Source organism: Danio rerio, chromosome 7 (genome assembly GCF_049306965.1).
Source record: "Danio rerio strain Tuebingen ecotype United States chromosome 7, GRCz12tu, whole genome shotgun sequence".
Lineage (NCBI taxonomy): Eukaryota > Metazoa > Chordata > Actinopteri > Cypriniformes > Danionidae > Danio > Danio rerio.
In genome coordinates, this window is record NC_133182.1 from 18,877,671 (window position 1) to 18,897,104 (window position 19,434).

General features: G+C 32.0%; 1 protein-coding gene across 2 annotated transcripts in view; it reads left to right on the forward strand.

The window, feature by feature from the left end:
* The window catches only part of focad (focadhesin), a 105,324-nt gene that overhangs the window by 7,488 nt on the left and 78,402 nt on the right, over positions 1–19,434 (forward strand). The window contains 2 exon segments of one of the 2 annotated variants that reach the window (NM_001423838.1): positions 2,595–2,749; positions 15,161–15,259. In NM_001423838.1, the coding sequence (NP_001410767.1) occupies positions 2,595–2,749; positions 15,161–15,259 (254 nt within the window). 2 annotated transcript variants of the gene reach the window in all.

A 19,434-nucleotide genomic window follows, 5' to 3' on the forward strand; every position in this document is an offset into this window, starting at 1 on the left:
AATTTGATTTAATTACAAATTTATTCAAATATGAATGTAATTTAGTGCATTTATTTTAAGTTATTTTTGTATTTTTAACTAACAAGCTATACCGTTGAAGTGAGAATTATTAGCCCTCCTGTATTATTAGCCCTCTGTATAGTTTTTACCCAATTTCTGTTTAACGGAGAGAAGATATGTTCAACACATTTCTTAACAAAATAGTTTTGATAACTCATTTCTAATAACTGATTTATTTTCTCTTTGCCATGATGACAGTAAATAATATTTGACTAGATATTTTTTAAGATTCAAGTTTTTTTGTTCTGTAGACAATCGAAAAAAATAATACTGCGTAAGAGAGCTAATCATATTGTCCTTAAAATGATTTTAAAAGTTAAACTGCTTTTTATTCTAGCCGAAACAAATAAGACTTTCTTTAGAAGTAAAAATGTCGCAAATACTGTGAAAATGTCTTTGTTCCATTAAGTATCACTTAAAATGTTTCTTTGAAAATGTATCTTTTTGCAGCAAATTCAATTTTGCATAATGTGTAACTTAATTTTGATGTATATTTTGTTGGTTAGTTATCAACAGCATGAACAAAAAGAACAAATAACATCAATGGAACCTCTTAACAGCACTGTTTGGAATCCTGCTAGAATATTTTGAATTAAATTCATTACAGGCCGATAGTGTAGCCTTTGCAACTTTACTGACTAGATGACTTATTCTTATGAACTGGAAGTCAGCAGCTCCCCCTTCTTATCGGCAATGGGTTTTTGATTTCTTACATGCTCTTCAAATGGAAAAATTTGATTCGTAATAAAACAAAAGTCTTTCTTTTCTTTGTATTATTTATTTATTTATTTATTTTGTTTGTTTTTTATTATTCTTATTTTTGTTATTTTATGTTTCTATATCTTTTTGTATATATGTGGTATTTTATCTTTTATATAGTTATTTAGTGTATAATTATGTTTTCCTGATAATTTCTTGTTTGGTAAATTGTATCAGTGCATACATCTATATGTATCAACATTATTTATATTTAAAGGTCTGACCTAAAGTGAACCTAATGAATAAAAAAAAAAAAGAAATAAAAAAGTGAAAAAATATATATATATCTATATACTGTTTTGCACATTTTATGCAAATGCCGTCCTCAAAAGATTCTTTCCAAATAGAGTCATCTTGTGAAATTATATTAATATCTCCTTATGTATTGCAGAAAAACAAAAAATTTTTCAAATTTTGTCTAGCCCTACGTAATTGCAACAAGTTGCCTTTACTTTTAATAATAAGTAAATCTGTTGACTGCATTTCTATAATTATGTTCATAATTCATTTATTTAATAATTTAAAGCCAATGTTTGTTTGAGAATGAGTTGTATACCAAGCAGTGAGTAGAACATAAACAGTATACAGTAATTTAAGGGAAGAAAGAATAAAATAATAATAATAACAAAACAGCAGTGTGGTCTAATTGAAAACATTATTACAATGCCGCAGTGTGCACAGTTACGGATAAATAGTAGACTTACAATCAATGCTAAGACAGGTCAATGGAATTTCCCACAACTTCTTTCTTTAATCAGAATTAAGCACATTAAGGCTGTAACCTTCTGTTTATGTTTTATTATGGACAGTTTGTCATCATTTCAAAAATCAGCAATCAAAGGACATTCCCAAAGACAATGAACTCAGCGATAATGCACTATTGCATTTTGGAGATTGAGGTGAAACAGTGTTATTTTTTAAATGTATTTATTTGAGAATATATAGGCTCTATGTACAATATTACATTGCATTTCTTTAAATCTGTTGCATATTGAAATTTTTAAGGGTAGTCTGATAATATCATCCCACACGTTTTCATCAATATTGCATTTTAATTGTTACTCCATGTCTTCTACAATGAAATCAAAAATGTCTGCTTTATACTGGTTTATCATTAAAATCAGTAAAATTGGTAAATAAAAAGCTTCAGTATTCTTAAGAAAGATATCCAAAAAGAAATCAGAGCAATTCAAGGTAAGACTGCCATGTCTAGCATAAAGGAAATGTCTTTTATTTAAAAAAATCGTTTTTAGGGATATTATGCTTTAAATGTAATTCATCAAATGACATAAAAATATCCTTATGGAAGAGATCATGTTCTGTATATTCCCAAATTAATCCAGCTACCAAACTGAGAGCCCATATAAACATGATAAAAATTTGTATTACTGGTCAGTGTGTATAGAATGGGCAGGTTCTGATTGTACTGAAGAGATCTTCTGATGTGTGACCATGTTTTGATAGCTCTAATAATAAGTGGGTTTTCTTTTACCTTGTCAGGAATTTGGAGTTGATCAGAGAAACTGGGTTACAAAACTCTTGTTTAATATCTACCCACAGAGCATCCTTAGATTTATGTACTTAGTCTAGAATGAATTTAACCTGTATCATCCATATATAATTGATTTCTGATCTGTGATTTCATCAAAAACATCTTAATTTGTGTTCTGATGATGAAAGATAAATAGCGGAATTTTCATTTTCGAGCTATAGAGGCTTTTCTGGACAGGTTATGGTAGACTTTTGCATGCTAAAGTTGTGTTTTCTATGCGCAGGGTCCGGCGCTGGAGTCTCTGTGGGAGCAGTGCAGCAGTGACAGTACTGTCGTCCGCTCGGCCTGCTGTAACGCTCTGGTGCTCCTCGTGGAGCAGGGACATGCTGACCTGCCATATGTGCTCAACACCACCCTTAACCTCCTGCCCTCGGCACGGTATGCTTCTGTTCACTACTGGTAGACGTGCACCTGGCTCACACACACACACACACACTAATGCTATATTGAACTGAACAATCTAGTTTCATTTTGTTTAATTTGATGCTTTGTTTTTTTGCTTGCCTGATATATATTTTGTATTTATGCAATGTTTGTATTAGAACAATTTTATGTGCTATGAAGATAGCCTTAAATTCTGACATGACATAAAAACAAGTTTTTTATAATACATTTTTCTGGACCATTGATATGAAAGAAATTTCAATTTTGAACCTTTGAATTGAGAATCCTTTCTCTAGTGGTTGCGTATTGGAAGGGGTGAGAAGCAAACCAATACCTATATTATTCATTCATCGTTTTTTTTTTTGTTGTTGTTGTTCAGCTTTATTAATCCAGGGTCGCCACAACGGAATGAACCGCCAACTTGTCGAGCATACGTTTTACATAGCTGATGCCCTTCCCATCACTGGGAAACATCAATAAACACTCATACACTATGGACAATTTAGCCTACCCAATTCACCTATATTCACCCATTTATCTATATTCACTAATTCACGTGTACCGCATGCCTTTGGACTTGTGGGGGAAACCGGAGCACCCGGAGGAAACCCACACGAACACAAGGGGAGAACATGCCAACTGACCCAGCCGAGGCTCGAACCAGCGACCTTCTTGCTGTGAGGCGAACGTCCTACCCACTGCACCACCGCATCACCTATATTATATTATATTATATTATATTATATTATATTATATTATATTATATTATATTATAGTATTTTATATAACAGTATTTTGTATTTAATTATATTATATTATATTATATTATACCATATTATATTAAAGCATTTTTTTTTATTATATTATATTATTTTATATTATTTTATATTATAGTATTTATATTATATTATACTATATTATATTAAAGTATTTTTTATTATATTATATTATTTTATATTATATTATAGTATTTATATTATATTATACTATATTATATTAAAGTATTTTTTATTATATTATATTATATTTTATTATAGTATAGTATTTTTATTATATTATAGTATTTTTATTATATTATATTACACTATATTATATTATATTATATTATACTATATTATATTATACTATATTATATTAAAGTATTTTTTATTATATTATATTATATTTTATTATATTATATTATAGTATTTTATATTATATTATATTACACTATATTATATTATATTATATTATTATATTATACTATATTATATTAAAGCATTTTTATTATATTATACTATATTATATTAAAGTATTTTTTATTATATTATATTATATTTTATTATATTATATTATAGTATTTTATATTATATTATAGTATTTTTATTATATTATATTACACTATATTATATTATATTATATTATTATATTATACTATATTATATTAAAGTATTTTTATTATATTATATGTTATTATATTATATTATATTATTTTATATTATATTATAGTATTTTATTATATTATATTACACTATATTATATTATATTATATTATAATATATTATAATATTATATTAAAGCATTTTTTATTATATTATAGTATTTTTATTATATTATATTATATTATATTATATTATATTATATTATATTATTTAATATTATATTAAAGTATTTTTATTATAGTATTTATATTTTATTTTACTGTATTATATTAAAGTAGTTTTTATTATTTTATATTATATTATATTATATTATATTGTGTGTGTGTGTGTGTGTGTGTGTGTGTGTGTGTGTGTGTGTGTGTGTGTGTGTGTGTGTGTGTGTGTGTGTGTGTTTGCGTGTTTGCGTGTTTGCGTGTTTGCGTGTTTGCGTTCGCGTTCGTGTGTGTGAATATGAGAGTGTATGGGCTTTTCTTAGTACTCGGTTGCACCTGAAAGGATTCTGTTGCTTAAAAGACATGCTGGAATAGTTGGCGGTTCATTCCATTGAGGCTTCCTCTGATAATCAGAAACCAAGCTGAAGAAAAAAGAATAAATGAATTATATTATCTTATGTTTAATTTTTTTTTGTACTATAGTGTAGTGAATTGTGTGTTTGAATCTTGCAAGTGAATTATCAGTCCATATCTTCTGACACACTAATGCAGATTGCTGTCCCTTTTCATTCTTAATTTAAACATGCACACTCTTGTAAACTACACTGGCTTATAAACAGACTAAATGATGGCCATATTATAGTATTAAAGGTGGCTCCGTTTACTTTACAAATGATATTTGTTTTTGCTAAACCACGTCACACCCTTCCCGCCCCTGTCAAGCCCTGATGGGATCTTATCATCATCCTCAGGCACTGACCTCTCCCTGCTCTTAAAAACAACAATTACAGATTAGAGCTTTAAATTAAAATTGATTGGGATGCTTCTTTAGTATGTTAAGTTGCCTGAATGCAATAATTCAGCTTTAGTGGTTTTTAGTTTATTCATGCTTTTTTAGGAGTTATAGGAGCTTGATCTCTGCCGTGAGAAATTTTAATGTTAAAAGTTTCTACAAAGTGATTTTTATTGTTGTTTTTAGTAGTATGAAGCAATTTATTGTCTGGCTCGAACATGCACTCTTCACTAGTAGGCTTTGTACATTATAGAACTGTAATTTTAATTATTATTTTTGCAAAACTAGCTGTCAAATGTATAAATGACTAACATGTATGGACTAATTAACTAAAACAACAGAAAAGAACAGGAATGCAACTAGTGGTTTCTCAGCAGAGAGATGTTTTAAAGCATTTATGCATTGTGATCTTAAAAATGTTTTATCTTGCTATCAAGGTGTTTGCAGCACCACACTGACAACACTTTATGTGCTTACATTCCTGAAAGTGCTTAATGGTAGGCACTTTAATGTAGGTGCTTAAAGATTAGTGTTTTAATTGCGTAGAGGTGGGCAAATTGTCACCTGCCCTAGTTTTGAAGATGCAAATTATCATAGAAGAGTGGATTAAAAATTGAATCCAAGAAATGATTAAGGGATGAGAAAAGATGAATTTTTTTGTGTGTGTTCACGTACACATTTCACCTGTTTGGTATTGAAAAGATTTTCTTTATTATGACTTTTTGAAATATCTGCTTTATATTATACTGTATTTTAAAATATAATTTATTTCTGTGGTGTGTAAGCTGAATTTTCAGCATCGTTTCTTCAGTCTTCAACATCAAAATGATCCTTCTGGAATCTAAATATTATGTTTGCTATTATGTCTTGATTATTACTAAATTATTAGTATTTTTTAACACAAATAATTCAAAAGCCAAAATGTCAAGAAGAAATACTTCACATTTAGTTTGTGTTACATTTTTCACATTGTTTAGGGTAATGCGCCTACAAACTGTCAAAACTGCCGAAAACGATATGCTTGTTACCATATTTAATAGTGCATTAAAATAATCACAGCTTTTGCTATTTGAAAATCTCAGCTGAATAATCATAGTTGAAAAGCCAACAAAAGTGAGCCGTTTCGAAACAGTCCATGTAAACTCAAAATCTACAATCTTTATTTCATTAACGCACATGCTATTCTTTAGGTGAACAATTCCTTATTTTATTATTTTTTTGGTTCTCTTCAACCAAAATCTAAACAATTGCTGCTGCGTTTTGATTGGTGGCCCTTCTTTGTTGATGTTAGTTTAATGACTTCAGCCACAATACCCTTAACCACTTCTCTCTTATCATTAGTTTGCTATGAGGGAATGATCCACACAAAAAAGACCCGCCCCCTATTCAATATTCCAATTAAGTTGAAAGTACATCAACAGACTGAAATAAAAGACCCAGTTCACGTGAACTTTAAGCAATATTTGAAAAATGCTTTTAACCACAGTGTTGGACCGAGCGCCAAAACACCATTGCAGTCAATCATCATTAAAGAACCTGTCTTGTAACTTCACAGCACTCACTTTCCTTCAGCTTATCCCCTGCTATCCCTCTGTCTCCACAGCAGAATGAACCACCAATTACCATATGTTTTAACTGTTTGCTCTTTGTGTTGCAACCCTCAGTGCTGGGAAACACCTGAACGCGCTTTCATCCACACACTACTGCCAATTTAGTTACACTGTAAAAAGTGATTAGTTGCTTAAAGCGAGTAAACAAATTGCCTTGAAAAGGTTAACTTTACAGAAATAATGTAAGTAAACCTATTGTAACTTGGAACTGTTAAGTTGACTTAATTTTTATTATTATGCAAGTTGTATTCACTTTTTAAAAATAAAAGTAAACTAATCACTTCTTCCAATACACATTTATTATATTTGTTTTTTTTTTTTTCAACTTTTTCTGTGTCTAGCAAAATGGCAGTAACTAAAATAAATCTGCTCCTCCAGACTCCAGTATGTCTTCTAAATTCAGTACAGGCTATAATTGCAGATTTTATAGACTTAATGAAGCACTAATTATGTAATATTGAAATAACTGCAGTAATTATTTGAAAAGAGACGTGCTAAAATAGTTTGTCATTGTAAAAAAGGATTTGTTGACTTTTAAAAAGTGAGTACAATAAGCATAATTATACAAATTAAGTCAGCTCAACAGTTCCAAGTTACAATGGGTTTACTTTCATAATTTTTGTAAAGTCAGCTTGTTGCTTTTAAGGCAATTAGTTTACTCACTTTAAGTGACTAATTACTTTTTACAGTGAGGACTAAAAAAAAAAAAATGATTCATTGCATTTACAAAATATTTTAAGGTGGTTGCGAACAATTGATATGGGCTGAATTTAAACAATCAAAATGTCATTTAATAATGTTCAACTTTATTTGTTTGCTTAATATCAGCCCATATAAATTGTTTGCAACCACTTACCTTAAAATTTAATTGAAAATCTTATTTGGTGACTAAGTGGTTAGCACTGTCATTCAAAGCAAGAAGGTCACTAGGTCGAGTCCCAGCTAAGCCTGTTGTCAATAGTATGTGGAGTTTGCATGTTCTTCCCATGTTCATGTGGGTTTCCTCTGGGTGCTCCGGTTTCCCCCAACCCAAAGACATGTGGTATAGGTGAACAGAACAAACAAAATTGGCCGAAGTATATGAGTGTGTGTGTAAATGTGAGAGTGCATTGGTGTTTCCCTGCACTGAGGGTTTTGGCTGGAAGGGCAACCATTGCGTAAAACATATGCCGGAATAGTTAGTGGTTCATTCCGCTGTGGCGACCCCTGAGAGGCAACTGTGCTGTCCTGATTTACAAAAATTGATTACTATTTTTCATTTGATCTAACATACAGCATGCAGCTGATACCTGGAGCATAGCTGTATTTGTTGGTGTCTGTTGTTGCTGTCATATGCTTGGTGTTTAGCTATTTATTCGAGGGGTACCTCAATAATCTGCCCACGCACTTCCTCTTCCCTTTGAATTTAATGCGTGGATGAAGATAAGCAACAGACTGAGAGAGTTGAACATCTGCATACTCACAGATTTGAAAGAGCACATCTGAAACGCAGCCTGCTCCATCAGTCAGCTCAACACACACACACACACACACACACTGCTGTTGCTGCTGTCATCACCGTCACACGCCGCAGCTTCCCACACAATGTACCCTTTCATCATACAGACCTGAATTTTAAAGCAATAGGGCACCCAAAAATAAACATTCTGTCATTATTTAACCACCCTCATGTCATTCCAAACCTCGGTGCTGGTTGTTTTTGATAAATAGCTAGGCAACTTATACCTTATGACAGCAGTTCATCGTGATCAAAGGCTGTCAAATTTTGGAACGAACAAAAAACAATTTCATAAAGCCCATAGTGCATGGTTAGTATTAGTTAATCAGGCTCCACATCTACTGAATCTATTTAGTGGAGACAATCAATTTTGGAGATACATTTTATGCAGCTTCTTTAGTTTTTCTTGATGATTTTGAAGCTTATCGTGCTTATCATTGCGTAGTGATTAAAAATACATCTGTTTTTGCGTTATAAGGAAAAAAAGAGCAGCATTGGGGTGCAACAAATGGAGGAATTTTATTCATTTATTTTTTTATTTAACCCTCTACCACAAGCATTATGATAAATCTTTGAAAAAAATATTTGATTGTTTTTCTTTTCTTAAAATGGCTTAACTCGAAGTGTTGTAAAAAAAAAAAATGGAATTTTTTATTTTTAAGGTACTTTATGATATGTTGCCATATGGCAACAACATCCAACAGTGGATCTACCTCAGAAATTTCAAATTTAAAACTTTCCTTATAATAAATAGTTTTGTTGTTTGAAATGATTTAATTGGAACTTAAAAAACACCTTATACACAGATAATAATAATAACACAGAACTTAAAAAACACCTTATACACAGATAATAATAATAACACAGAACTTAAAAAACACCTTATACAATAATAATAATAATAATAATAATAAATAACACCTTATACATACTTTCCAACAACTCGTATTCCAACAGCTTTCATTTATCCCATTGTTTTTTGCTGAATATTATTGGTAAAATATTGAATTCTCATGTATCCAACATACAGTAAATATAAATATTTTCTCCAGTAAATATTTTAACACATAAATAACACGTCTAATATATCCAGATGCATCAGAATAACGTAGCTACTGGCTAACAATATTTATATATTATACTATATACTATAATACGCCTGTCTTGTCTGCCTCAGAGCTAACTTCCTTGAACTGTCTCTATTAAATGTCCAGTGTGCATCATTCTCATGGTCCCTAAAACCCATCTCATCCTCACTTTCATCTGCAGGAAAAGCCAGTTCCGTCCTTCTCTTCTTTCATTTAACATAGTACATGGTGGTGCTCGCTAATACACTGTTCTCTGTATTCATATGTATTTAAAAGTAGTGTTGCCAATAAAACTAGATTTTATCCATAATGCAAATGCCATTAACAACATGACTAATTACTAGCCTTCATGTTGTTATTTTTACAACTTAAAAGTTCACAGCTGACCTTGCTAGCTAGCTAACTCATTTCAAAATTGCATGTTCCACTATTGAACAGTGTTTCCAATTAGCAGCACATACATTTGATCGATTACACAAAGCTAATTTGATTTAAAAAAAGAAATTGAGTTGTGAATATGTCATCATAACTTACTGGAGGTGATGTTTCAGATTTTTTTGTGGATCTGCCAAAATTTGATCCTTTGTTTTTATTGACGTTTACATTTGCATTCAGCAACATCTCACAATAAACACCAGTCTGTCAGAAATCACGCTACAGAAAAACATGCCATGTGACTTAACCAAAGCACATCATTGGCTACACTAAGGTCTTCTCTTTCCAACAACGAAACAATTATGTTGGTCTTAAAGAAACAGTGGCAGGAAAATCAACATAAGTATCATTTTGCCATATGGTTACACCGTGCAGTAGAGGGTTAATTATTTATTGAAATGTATCATCTTTTGTTTTTATGATGTTAACTATTATTACTGCTTTTTATTTACACTCAAAAATACTTTTGGTGTTTGTTCACACTACTTGAGCTGAAACAACACAATTCTTGAGTTTTTTGGGGGACTTTTGGGGGCTTTTTTCAATTGCAACTTAACTTTTTTATGTTCAATCCTCTTAAATTTGTAAAAAAAAAAAAAAAACTAATAAGCTAACTTAATTTCTTCATGTTGTCCCAAGAAAAATCTATTACTGTAATACTATTACTGTACCCAATTTTTTTGTGCACTTTAGTACTTATGTACTATGTACTTAAGTACTTTTATTTGTTTTTTTGTTTTTCCTGTATTTATTTATATTAAACTGTTTCATCATTTATTTAGTGGCCTGCTTGTTTGTCATTATTTAAATATACAAATGTAAAATCATTTGTTTCATATACCTAATGCTTGCATTTTGAAATTATTTGATTGCTTTACATTTATTTATTTATACAAGAGTTTTGTCTGGTTCTCAAATCTGATTGGTTGATAGCCATTCGATATTCTGCAATAACAGCACTCATGCAGCCTCCTCACCCTTCTATATGACTCCGTCCACATAGAGTGACAGCAGATCAATAAACTCACTACAGTTTGACAAATATTGCAGCTGTTGGACAACACAATACTTTTAAGCCTTTTTCAGATGATAATGTAGTTGTTTAGGTTGCAACTATGCAGTTTATTTATAAGGATAGTGCCTAATTTTAAATATTTATAATTTTGTTGACTCATACTGAGCAGAGAAAAGACGGTTGACGTTCTGCAACAAGATGGCAACAAAGACCACATAATAAGTCCTGAGGGGAGAAAAACTCAGCATAATTTCAGACTACAACTGATCAAATCTTTATAAAACTGGTAAATGACTCGATCTTTCTCTTTTTTATGTTGTAGTGCTGTATTTATACTATAGTAATTTGCTAGTGTTTGCTTTGCTTTGGCTTTTTTGGGGGGTTATTTATTGTGATCTCCTGATTGCAACAAAGAAATACTGGGAAATGTCTGTAGACTGATGGCATTTGATGCTGTTCAGCCTTCTAACCTTAAAATGTCTGCAAAATTACCTGTTTGTCTTCACTTTAGACGTTACGCCAGAGAATCATTCAAATAGTAGCTCTAAAGTGATGTTGGTGAATAAGGAATGGTTTCTGCTGATCTGACGTCAGCTGCAGATGTGAAGGAATGGTGGAATAAATGTTTTGAGACTCTCCCTGTTTGATTTTCTTTTCATATACACGATTATGCTGTCAAACTGTTGTATAAATGCAATATCACACTCGTAGCAGTGCAATTTACTAGCAGATACTTGTTTTATTTAAATTCTTGCTTACTATTCACCTTCTTGACATTTTTATCAAAGTGAATGAACTACAGAGAAAGTTTTATAATATAGTCTTCTGCTGGATCCCAGGACATACTGGACTATTTGGAAATGAACAAGCCACCAAAACAACCCTAGCCCAACAGAGTGTAAAATCCCACCTTCGGATCTAAAGCCACTAATAAAAGGCTAAATTCTCAACAAATGGCAAACAGAATGGAATCAGTGCCCAGAAAATAATTTTTGAAATTCAGCCAGAAATAGGAAGAAAATCTAATTTATTTTTTAAGTCAAGACATGATGAGATTGTTTATAGGAGATGCCACATTGGACACACGAGACTCATGCATGAACATTTACTCAAAAGAGAAGAATCCCCAAAATGCCTATATTGCAACAGAAACCAAACTGTTAAACATATTATTGTTATATTAAATATTTTTAACGTGAATCCTTCTAAAATTATACATATTTTATTAAAAGGAAACCTTAAAAAACGTTTTTAGATTTTTATCTTATATATTATCATTATTATTAATGTATTGCACCTTGTATATTATATATTGCTGTTAATGACTTTTAATTGTTAGAATATTTTTATAATAATAAAAAAGTGATATTTATAAAATGTGTTAAACTTGATCTGGGTTTTTTTGCCATGACATAGCCATAGTAATGGCAATAAAATTAAAAACGCTCTCTCTCTCTCTCTCTCTTGTATATTTACTTTAAGATCTGTTTTTGTTTCTTTTTGCAGTTAAAACTATGTTTAGCTTGTGAATTTTTAGTAAAGGGTTTTGAGTATCAATAACAAAAGGCACCAATGTAGTGCTTCTGTCAATAACCCCCAACCTTTTTTGTATTATGTTTTTGACCTCTTTGCTGGATTTATCGATAGGCGAGTGTAGCGAGCACATCAAATATTCATAAATGTGAACTTGACTCATTGTCTGCATAAAAACGGACATCTTTGACAGCAATATGTAACTTTATCAGGATCTCATCAAACTATAAATGCCACATCTATTTTCAGCAAGATCTAAACTTGAAGCTCATTGTCCCATAAAATTTGGCAGCAAGCAGAATTTCGGTGCATATTGAAACGTATGAAGCCGTATTACTATGGATTTGCTATGCGCAGTGCGTACTAGTCCAGATGAAAGCTGGTAAGATGAATTTCCTTTCACTGTAGAGTTATGTTTTCCCCCCTGGTAAAATATACAGTAATCAAACCCATAGGAACTGAGAAAACACACAGTCAGACTTGAGAGAGCTGAGAAGGAGGCATGAAAGAAAACACGGCACATGTTGTCACACAGAGGTGATTTATAATGTATGAGAAACACTCCACCTGCATTCTAGGGAACGGGAGCTTTGTATCTTGCATCCCAATATGTCAATAGATGCATTTGGAATAGCATAACACCATATCTGGAATTCATGTATTTAGGATGTTAACTTAGGCTGCCCAATACTGACAAAACATGCAGTGTTAATGGAAAGAAGCTTTTTTCCCCCAACATATTTTTAAACATAATAGTTTTAATAACTCATTTCTTATAACTGTATTCTTTTATCTTTGTTATGATGACAGTATATAATATTTTACTAGATATTTTTTCAAGATACTAGTATTCAGCATAAAGGCTTAACTAGGTTAATTAGGAAAGTTAGGGTGATTAGGGAAGTCATTGTATAACTGTGGTTTGTTTTGTAGACAATAAAAAAATATTGCTTAAAGGGGCTAATAATATTGACCTTAAATTATTTTTAAAAAAATTAAAAACTGCTTTTATTCTTGCCGAAATAAAACAAATAACACTTTCTCCAGAAGAAATAATATTATAGGAAATACTGAGAAGAATTCCTTGCTCTATTAAACATCATTTGGGAAATATTTGTGAAAAAAATATAAGAGTTAGTTAATCATTTTGACTTAGACTGTATGTAATGATCCTATCAAAATAGTCAATACATGTTTGTCTGATCTAATAAATCAAATTTAGGCTTTAAAACAATTACGTCAAATATTTAGATTTCAAAATAATATGAATGACTGAAAGTGTCTGTCTATCTTTTGATTTTTACTTGCAGTTGTCATTTTTCATGTTTTTTCTCTACTCCCGCCATTAATATCTATTTTCAACTCTCAGCTGTGAGGCACTAAATTCTCTTTTGGGCCTCGTCTAGCCAATAGCATTACATCTTTTACTGGGGTGGTTGGTATAAAGACTTTAAGGCCACATCTGATTGATCATATTTGAATTAACAACCGGTATGCATGCTTGACATATGTAATTTATTGCAGCTCTTTACGATATGGGTTATGCATATACTAATATTGCGCTAATAATGATAATTTTTCAACATTACATTTACATCGCAATGTATTGTGCATCCCTAATGTTTGCTGTGCAAAATTAAAGGCCAATTAAAGACTAAGACAAATGCAAAGATTAACGACTTCTTAGAATGTCAACAAAAATCAAAATACACCATACTAGGGCTGGGCCGATAAACAATATCATATCAAATCGTGCTAAAATTTATGTGACTAACAATAAGCTTTAGACTTTTTTACCTTATATTGATCTAAGAGCCAATCACACTGCTCAAATGTGCAACAATGGAAATCTACAAAATGTGTCGATATTAGATATGCTTTGAATTTTCTGCCATTTAAGGGACCCTCTAACTTTTCTGGCTTCAGTCATTTTTTGGGACACCCTTTGAAATCTGAAAGCATCGACAACTTGTATGAAAATATATATCGCCATCGTTCAGTATAGAAATCAATTATTGAGATTTCATTTTTGCCAAATCACCCAGCCCTACACCATGTTGCACAATGTTATGTCTTCTGAAAAATTTCTTTGAGGTTTTCTGAAAATCTGTCATTTTAATATTAGTTTTTTGCTATGAAGGTTTAATTACAAACTATAAAGGTTTTAATCATTCCTTTCAAGTCTAAATTTTTAAATTTCATTTTTTTATTTTCTGTGCAAGCTATTTTTCTAAATATTGCTTTCTTCTCTTCAGAAGTTAACACATGATATTGTGTTGTCTAAAAAATGACAATGAACAAGTCTGAAATGATGGCGTCTTTTTTATACTAGCCAATTGGATTTATATTTATGATGCATTTAGTTATTTATATAATTTTTTTTCCTCATTTAGAACAAAATTGGTCAAAATAAAAAAAAGATGCAAGTTTTAAAATGTATACATTTTTAGACAACACAGTAAAATATTTGTAACTTCAGAAGAGTTAGGAAATCAATTTGGCTGATAACCCTGATTTTTAGATACAATAAATGAATTTTTTTTATTTGCAATTAAAAAATATTTTAACGGACCTTTATAAAATAACACAAATATTAACATTTTATCTAATACTAGAGCTAGTATATCTAGTATAACCAGGCAAAAAAAGAATTTCCAAGTGTTTACTTAATTTTTTTCTATAGCTGTATGTATTCTTTCACTCTGCTGAATTCAGTATTTGTGTTTATTGATTGTGTTTTAACGCTGAAACTTAATTTCTGTCTTGTACAGATGGTATAAGCTTCAAAATCCAATGGATTATGTTTTTTCTCTTTAGTAGCGTCTGCTAATGGTGATGGTTTTGTTTCTTGCCTGCACAGGAATGTTCAAGGGCTGATCAAAGTGGTCGGGAGGCTGCTGCAGATCCAGGCAGGCCAGCGGGAGAACAGAGCAAGTTTCACCTGTCCATATTCAATCAGGTGAGTGTCTTCTCCAAGAGCAACTGCTGCTGTCACCTTCTCAAATGCCAAAACAAGCAACAGTTGATTTTTTTTCTTCAAACCTCTCATTCTTGCCCTGAGACTATAATAGATTTTAAGTGCATTCATAACAGTTCATAATGAGAGTGTATTTTTAAGAGATTTGTAGGCTAGAATACACACAGAACAAAAAATATTAGAATGACTTACTTTAGCCTGTTATATTAAAAAAACTAATTAGGTTTTTTCTTCTTAATTTATTATTTTTTTACTTGGTGTATTCATTGATGTATACAAAACAGGATGTCATTGTTTATCAATTTAGCCAATCGGTAGTGATGCACAACCACCAAGAAAATTCAGTAGCATCGGTTACCAAAGGTTGCTATATGTGACTATTCAATCCTATCCTAGCAAACATTTCAAAGTGTTTATTTAAAATGTACATCTTTTTTAACATCAAAATGTCTTTGTTGTCATTTTGGAGAATGGTAATGCGTCAGTGTTTAGCACACTGCTTTCACTTTCCCTTAAGCTATAGTCACCGCAATGGGAATCGGCTTTCACACTGGACGCGAAAAGCACTGCCCTTGGAAGCCCATTTATTTCAATGGCTTTTTCCATACAAGGGTAGTTTGTTGCTGACGCGCTCATAGCATGAGAGGAGTGGACTGCACAGTCCTGAATATTCCACTTATGTACATGTATACTTATCTATGCATAAACCACACATGATCACCGGAAAAGCAAAGTCTGCTCAGATAACATAGCTTTGTAGTATACTTGTTCCTGCTACGTTCAGTAGCACTACGGTGCTGTCAGTTTTTATTTGTATACCTTTTCACAATGCAATGTCAATGCTAAAACTGTATATTGTTCAGCCCAAATACAAATCTTTAAGAGCTCAAACTTTTAGAATTGTATTCTCGATTGTATCGAGTGCACTGGGGCCATGACCTCCTGAGAGAAAGAAAAAGCAAGGCATTGCACACATTTCTTGTACAGATTTCTGGACGGCTTACAGCTGGCATGTCGACTTTCCTCATGCGTGGTTATGTTTGTTTGTTGATGTGGTTTAAACGACCTCTTACAGTGAGTTGATAGTGAATCAAGCGAGAGTGCGTGTCATTTTTCTCCTCTTCTGTCGAGTTCCTCCCCCGGTGTGAAGATAAATGGGGTTTTTGGTTCTGTGTTGGCCCGGGATTGGTGCTTGGCCTTTAGCACGGGTGGGCATGGAGGGAGGGCTGGAGGATTAATGGAAGATGCCCACTGGTGCTCATTGTGTCCGTCTGCTCCATGGCTCCTCTGCAATCTGCTCTGAGGTCAAAAAGCCACTTACTGTAGAAATCCAACAGAAGCAGAGAGGGTTAGAGTAAAACCTGCTCTCTCTTTTGACAAAATACGGATTAAAAACATAAACTGCTAAGCGTTTTTTTCTTTTTAACTAAACAAATGTTGAAGTCAGAATTTAAGCCCTCCTGAGTTATTATTAGCCCCCTGTTTATTTCCTTTCTTCAATTTCTGTAAAAAAAAACAGATAGTTTTAATAACTCATTTCTAATAACTGATTTCTTTTATCTCTGCCATGATGACAGTACATTAGTAGGTTAACTAGGCAAGTTAGGTTAATTAAGCAAGTCATTATTCTGTAGCCCTTTGGAAAAAAATGCTTAAGGGAGTTAATAATACTGACCTTAAAATGACTTTAAAAAAATTAAAAACAACTTTAATGCTGGACAAAGTAAAACATATATTATATATTATATTAAATAAATATTATAGAAATTACTGTGAAAAAATTCCTTGCTCTTTTAAACATTATTTAAGAAATATTTAGGGTTACAAAACAGAATATTTGGAGAGTGACTACATGGATATTTCTTTCAATAGTTTTAAACCGTATGCTTCCTTACCAAAACAGAAGTCTCTAATCAGTGAATGTCATTGATCAAAAAAACATTAAAAGTACAGTAAAAATGGTGATAATGTACAATTTAAAATTAAAATGTAATTCATCAGCTTGTAATGAAGTATTCGGCTCACAAAATAGAACCATGATTGATATTGGGTTGACAGGAAAGAGACAAGATACATTTTTAAACAGTGTTTTGCCCCAAATATCTCTCATTTATGATTTCACATCAGATTCTTCCATTCTGAATGAGGCATTGCATTTTAGTTTTGTTTTAAATCTGCTATCACGTATAGTGTACATGTAGTGTAGGACAGTGTTTCTCAACCAAGTTCCTGGAGGGCCACCGACTCTGCATGTTTTGGATGTCTTCTTTGTCTGTCACTCTCATTTCAGTCTTTCAGTCTCTGCTAATGAGCTGATGATCCGAATCCGGTGTGTTTAGTTAAGGGGACATACTGTAGAAAATGTGCCCAGCTGGTGGTCCTCCAGGAACGTGGTTGAGAAACACTGGTGTAGGATATGATGGTGATGAGCAATCATTCTACAAGGTAAGACTTTTTTCAGTCTTCTTTTCCTAGTCTCGTCATGTGTTTAGTGAGATACACTCATGTATCGTATTTACAAGTTTCTAACAGTAAAAATGTCTTTATTGTTTCTACAACTAGAACTACGACTATTTGACTCTCGCAGGCAATGAACTGCAATGCATCATCTATAATAATTGCACCCTCACACTTATTTTTAAATTAGTTTTTAATTAATTTTGTTTTTTATTTAATTTTATTTTTGCAGGCATTATTTTATTTGCTGACTTGATGCTCACAAAATATTGAATATAATGTAATATTAAATTTATTGTGATTAGGATTTTTTTGTGGAATTTTTATGTAGAAACATACATTGTCTCCTAATTTCATGGTTTTATAAATATTGTGTATATATTATCACAGTATTTGTTTTTAAATTAAAAAACACAACTCTTTCTGTTCAGACTGCAAACCCACAACTTAGAAATGAACTTGAAAGTTAATAAAATAAATGTTCCTTTACTGCAATACTGTTTATTCAGTCTGACTTCTGTCACCTTAAACCTGTTAATTATTCTCTAACACTAAAGTTTTAAACGTCTTTCCTGCTTCAGCTGTGTCTCCTTAAACTTTCAGCTCTAATAAGTGAGTTGGAGGTCAATGTGTCAGCCAGCCATTGTCTGAGAGATAATGTTGTGGCCGTCTGCCCGAAAAAAGTAGTCCTGATGGATGAGCACTGATAACGTGATGGCTGGGGAACCACCAGAGATAGATGAGCAAATGTTTGAACTGTAGGATGTCTTTTGGTGCAGCGCTGCTAACATCTGGCTGGAGTTGAACCCGGCCGTAAATTTAAGTGCTGAGAGACTGTTTACTGTGTACAGGATCTTAAAGGTAGCTTTATAAAATATGTTCCCGACTGACCCAGAGCCAAAGGCACACAGAAACAACATGATCAGGGAATTAGGAGAGTTCATTAATCTTCGGATAAAAGGGCATGTGTGTAATGTTTGTAATATAAAGGAGTTCCTTTATGTTAGCATTGAGGGTAGACATTAATCAGGTCCACTAGAATTTCACATGCTTTTTTTGTGGTTTATACTTTACAAATGATCTGAATACTTTTGTGCTTTGTTCTTTGCTGAAAATACAGAAAACAGAATTAAAAATGTTGTATACATTTTCAAAATGCTTCTTAGGTTATTTTGATTGTAGAAAAAGGTTGTGCATTTAGAAAAAAATGCTGCAGTATTAAGTACTCGCTTCATACCAAATATGTACAAATCTAGTGTTTAATCTGTTAAGCTCTGTAAAAAAATTGTACCATATTTTTATAGTCAAATTTCTGTGTGTTTTAAAGTTCAAACACTTTTTTGATATAGGGCTCTATTTTGACGGTCCATGCGCAGAGCGCAAAATGCAGGGCGCAAAACGCAGGGCGCAAACGCTTTCAGGGCGTGTCAGGACACGTTTTTGCTAATTTAAGGACGGGAAATCTGCCTTGCGCTGCGACGCATGCTCTAAAAAGGTTGAGTTTATTTTCTTAATGAGTTATAGGTGTGTTTTGAGAATAAACCAATTAGAATCTCATCTCCCATTCCCTTTAAGAGTCAGCTGCGTGCCAAGAGCGCATTCGCTATTTACAGGACGCAAAGTAAGTCTAAGTGGAAAAAATGATCATTTCACAAGCTAACAGTTAACAGTTTTTTAACAGAAAACTGTTAAACAGAGCA